The 4,712-nt window shown below is 35.0% G+C and overlaps 1 protein-coding gene across 1 annotated transcript; it reads left to right on the top strand.

Moving 5' to 3' along the window:
* The first annotated feature begins 1,352 nt into the window (after positions 1-1,352).
* LOC113859247 (isocitrate lyase 2) lies at positions 1,353-4,274 on the top strand. Its single transcript, XM_027492057.1, has 3 exons — positions 1,353-1,382; positions 2,306-3,908; positions 4,180-4,274. Exons 1-3 carry the CDS (start codon positions 1,353-1,355, stop codon positions 4,272-4,274), a joined length of 1,728 nt encoding a protein of 575 aa, XP_027347858.1.
* The last annotated feature ends 438 nt before the right edge of the window (positions 4,275-4,712 follow it).

Genomic DNA, 4,712 nt, shown 5'->3' on the forward strand with positions numbered 1-4,712 from the left:
TGATTTAATGATGTAGTGTACTATAAACTATTAAATGTATTAATACTGGTATTATTATTGATCACTTGAGTGTTGAAATGTTTTATAAGATGTTAACTAAATTAACTTTTATTATTTTCAATAATTATTATCTAATTTCACTTGTTTTGCAACATATTGATTCAAAGGTGGAAAATTCCAACACTCTAGGTGGAAGAATTTGAAAAAGGAGAGGGACAAAGACGATTTCGTGAAGAAACCTCCAACCTCATAACTAAAACAAATTTGAAGTCCTTAACTGTACTTAATTAGAGTGAAAGCTCATTTTATTGTGAAATTCACGAATGGAAAGAAAAATTCAATGAGGATCATACAAGACAGTAAAATGCCATTGTCAAGTAGTGTTCATAAAACTCTAATTAAATAATAAAAATTAAAACGTTTTGTATAAAAATATAATATTCAATATTAGTAATGTACTTTTACCGTAATTTTAATAAAAATATTATGTATTAATTTTTAATCAGTACTGTTAAAAAGCTCATTAACAGGAACGCGTAATATATTAATCAACATATTCGAAACAAATCCTGTGATTGAACTATTAGTATTAACTGCATTTGGTGCAAATGTAATCCAAGTGGCCTTAGTTAAATTCTCTCCTCTATTTAAAATTATTTTATCATTATAAAAAAATTAGTTTTCAGATTTTCTGTGATTAAAATGTAGCTGGACATCATGATTCTTACTATATTAGGAAATTTTAATTTATTCAAAAATCATTTTATTTTAAAAAAATCTTATAAAACTATAAAAATATATTCTAAAATTGATTGATTCAAACACATTGTTTTTATTGAAGTTTGAAAGTGTGTTTAAACCATTGAAATGTGATTCTGTGAGTCTAAACACAAGTGTCAGAATTTAGTAAATTTAATTCCGTAAAACAAATTTAAAGTGAGTCAATGTGAATGTGTCATATGATAATAATAATAATAATAATAATAATAATAATAATAATTGAAAGAGAATCAGTTACTTTTGCGGTATTTTGGTGACATCATACTAAATGAAAGATTACAAACAGGAACGTTAGCGATGTGGCACCACCATACGTGCCTGCAAATGCAGCTTTCAAGTGCCATAGTTTCCCAATTTTCATGAGGAAAACAACTACAGACATTAAATGAGATTAGATAAAATTTCTTAACTTCTGTTTGTTTCTCTTATCTTCACTCTCATCTCATTTACCATTCTGACAAGGGTGTCATCTATATGGGTTGCCCCGTAGTTATATAAATTGAGAAGCTTTTTCCTAAGCTTCTCACAACTGTTCAAGTAACATTTACCATAAAAAGAAAAGAGTTCTCATCATGGCTGCATCATTCTTTATGCCTTCATCCGTAAGCTCAATGCCTCCACTTTGCTTGTTTTTAGTTTTTGAACTTCACTGGTGTGCAACACCTTGTTTAATTTTATGCACTTAGTAATATACGGTTTGTTGCCTATTAATTGAATTAGTTCTTTGTTAATGCCAATTCAGCATAGTTGTTGTTCACATTCAACACCTATGTTCAATTTGGATTTCGGCAAAAATTTATATTTTTCATGTTTTATTAGTTGAATGGCTCCATCTCCAGCCATAGCTCATGATTTTCCTTTTAACTTTTTGTAAGCAATTTTATCGGACTTAAAAAGGAATTGTGTCATACTGTCATGTAATGTACAAGTATTAGTGGATGAGCAAGAATCTAAAGCACAGTTCTTGATCACTCCTTTTTTTAATTGGTCCTAGTCAGAGATGGAAAAATATTGAAGTTCATGCTTTTTAATTATTCAAGGAGAATGTAGTATTTCTATCTAATTGACAATTTTAACAATTACTGGATTGAGATGTACGAACATCAGTGATTGAAGATAAAAAATTCTTGTACCGTACAAATATCTTTTATTTGAGTTCTTTGTTTTGCATTTTGTAAAGCAGTAGCAGAATATAATTTGCAATTATAGTCTTTTAGATTTTTTAAGTAAAAAAAGACATTATGGAGTTCTGTTTTTCCAATCATGGACAAGAAGAAAAGCATTAAGAATCTAGAATTGTCTATTAAGAGAGGAATGGTTGATTCCCGTTGTGTGACTTTGTCTCCAAGAGACTAACATGGTCCTATTGGCACATCAAAAGATTAGTTGGAATGGCATGATAGCATGATATTCCATTATTCTGTGTACACAAGTCTCAACTGAACCTTGGAATTGATCCTATAAATAAATCAAAGATAATGGTTTCATTGTTTGGTGAATGTTAATGCAAGTTATATATGAACAGATAGTAGAGGAAGAAGCCAGGTTTGAAGCTGAAGTAGCAGAGGTGCAAGCATGGTGGAACTCTGAGAGGTTCAGGCTAACCAAAAGACCATACTCAGCTAGAGATGTGGTGGCACTAAGAGGCAACCTGAGACAAACCTATGGTTCAAATGAGATGGCTAAGAAGCTGTGGCGAATTCTCAAGAACCACCAAGCCAATGGCACTGCCTCAAGGACTTTTGGTGCACTTGACCCAGTACAGGTGACCCAAATGGCTAAGCATTTGGACACCATCTATGTCTCTGGGTGGCAATGTTCAGCCACTCATACTACCACCAATGAGCCTGGCCCTGACCTTGCTGATTACCCTTATGACACTGTCCCCAACAAAGTTGAACACCTATTCTTTGCTCAGCAATATCATGATAGGAAACAAAGAGAGGAGAGAATGAACATGAGTAGGGAAGAGAGAGCAAGAACCCCTTATGTTGATTACTTGAGACCCATCATAGCTGATGGTGACACAGGTTTTGGTGGCACCACAGCGACTGTTAAGCTTTGTAAGCTCTTTGTGGAGCGTGGTGCTGCTGGTATCCACATTGAGGACCAATCTTCTGTGACCAAAAAGTGTGGCCACATGGCAGGAAAAGTGCTTGTTGCCATCAGTGAACACATCAATAGGCTTGTGGCTGCAAGGCTTCAATTTGATGTCATGGGGGTGGAGACAGCTTTGGTGGCTAGAACTGATGCAGTTGCAGCTAATTTGATTCAATCCAACATTGACGCAAGAGACCATCAATTTATATTAGGTGTAACAAATCCAAACCTTAAGGGGAAGAGCTTGGCAACTCTTATGGCACAAGGCATGGCGGTAGGAAAGAATGGAGCTGAGCTTCAGGCTTTGGAGGATGAGTGGCTATCAAAGGCACAGTTGAAGACTCTTTCTGAAGCAGTTGTGGATGCAATTAAGAACATGAACATCGGAGAGGAAGAGAAAAGGAGGAAGTTGAATGAGTGGATGCATTATTCAAGTTATGAAAGGTGTCTTTCCAGTGAGGAAGGAAGAGAGATTGCTGAAAGGTTAAGGGTAAGAAACCTCTTCTGGGACTGGGATTTGCCTAGAACTAGAGAAGGTTTTTACAGGTTCAAAGGGTCTGTGAATGCAGCAATAGTAAGAGGCTGGGCTTTTGCACCCCATGCTGATCTAATATGGATGGAAACTGCAAGCCCAAATGTGGTTGAATGCACACAATTTGCTGAAGGGGTTATATCAAAGCACCCACAAATGATGCTGGGCTATAACCTTTCTCCATCTTTCAACTGGGATGCTTCGGGCATGACTGATGAGCAAATTAGAGACTTCATTCCAAAGGTTGCAAAGTTGGGGTATGTTTGGCAATTCATCACAGTGGGAGGCCTTCATTCTAATGCACTCATCACTTCAACATTTGCAAGGGATTTTGCCAACAGGGGAATGTTAGCCTATGTGGAAAGGATTCAGAGAGAGGAAAGGAACAATGGAGTTGACACACTTGCTCACCAGAAATGGGCTGGAGCAAACTACTATGATAGGTACCTCAAGACTGTGCAGGGAGGTGTAGCATCAACGGCTGCAATGGGAAAAGGCAAGTCCTACACCCTAACAATAACTAAAATTTCAAGTATCAATCACTCTAGTCTTGATTTTATAAAATCTTCACTTTAATTCTTGACTCTGTAAAACGTGATTCATTTGAGTCTTTTTTATCTAATTTTTTATTGGAGTTTTGTATTAAATAATCACTAATTAAGTGAGAATTTTATGAAAAACATGCTTTAATTTCTTGGTGCAAGCTTTAGGAGAAAGATTGAAAGTTTTGTTGATAATTTTGTTTTTCCTTCTACGTTGTTTTGTAGGAGTAACTGAAGAGCAATTTAAAGAATCATGGACTAGGCCAGGAGCTATAGACATTGATAGAAGCAGTATGGTGGTTGCTAAGGCCAGAATGTAGAAGTGCTACATCTGCAGAACTATGCTACTGAGGATGAAACTTTGGGGGAAATTTACCAATTCCTGTGTTGAATTGGAAATAAACGTCCACAATAATTGAATAGGACACTGAATTATTCTGTTACATTTTGGTTGCATAATTTCTTTCATTTCTTACTTGTTCAGTTCAGACTTCTTAAGCCTTATGTGTAAGGGGAACAAAGAAAACATATTTTAGTGAGTTTGGAGACATTTTAAAAAATTATAGACGTAGATCTATTAGTATTTAAATACAAATGCAAACACCCTATTACTTCGTGTGCACTTCTTTCTTGCCTCCTTTTTCTCTCATGCATAAATTTTCTCGAGTCAAATAAATGTACAAGAATCACTTTTACATCTTGAAAGCTATGCATAATTTCTTTAATGGAATAGAATTACTCTTTTCTTAATTTCAATC

The sequence above is a fragment of the Abrus precatorius genome, unplaced genomic scaffold, assembly GCF_003935025.1.
Source record: "Abrus precatorius isolate BTA unplaced genomic scaffold, Abrus_2018 Scaffold2, whole genome shotgun sequence".
In the NCBI taxonomy this organism is placed as follows: domain Eukaryota; kingdom Viridiplantae; phylum Streptophyta; class Magnoliopsida; order Fabales; family Fabaceae; genus Abrus; species Abrus precatorius.

Coding starts and splice junctions, on each gene's coding strand:
- LOC113859247 (XM_027492057.1), top strand. CDS start 1,353: ATGGCTGCATCATTCTTTATGCCTTCATCC. Junction 1,383..2,305: donor CATTCTTTATGCCTTCATCC/GTAAGCTCAATG, acceptor ATATATGAACAG/ATAGTAGAGGAAGAAGCCAG. Junction 3,909..4,179: donor AACGGCTGCAATGGGAAAAG/GCAAGTCCTACA, acceptor GTTGTTTTGTAG/GAGTAACTGAAGAGCAATTT.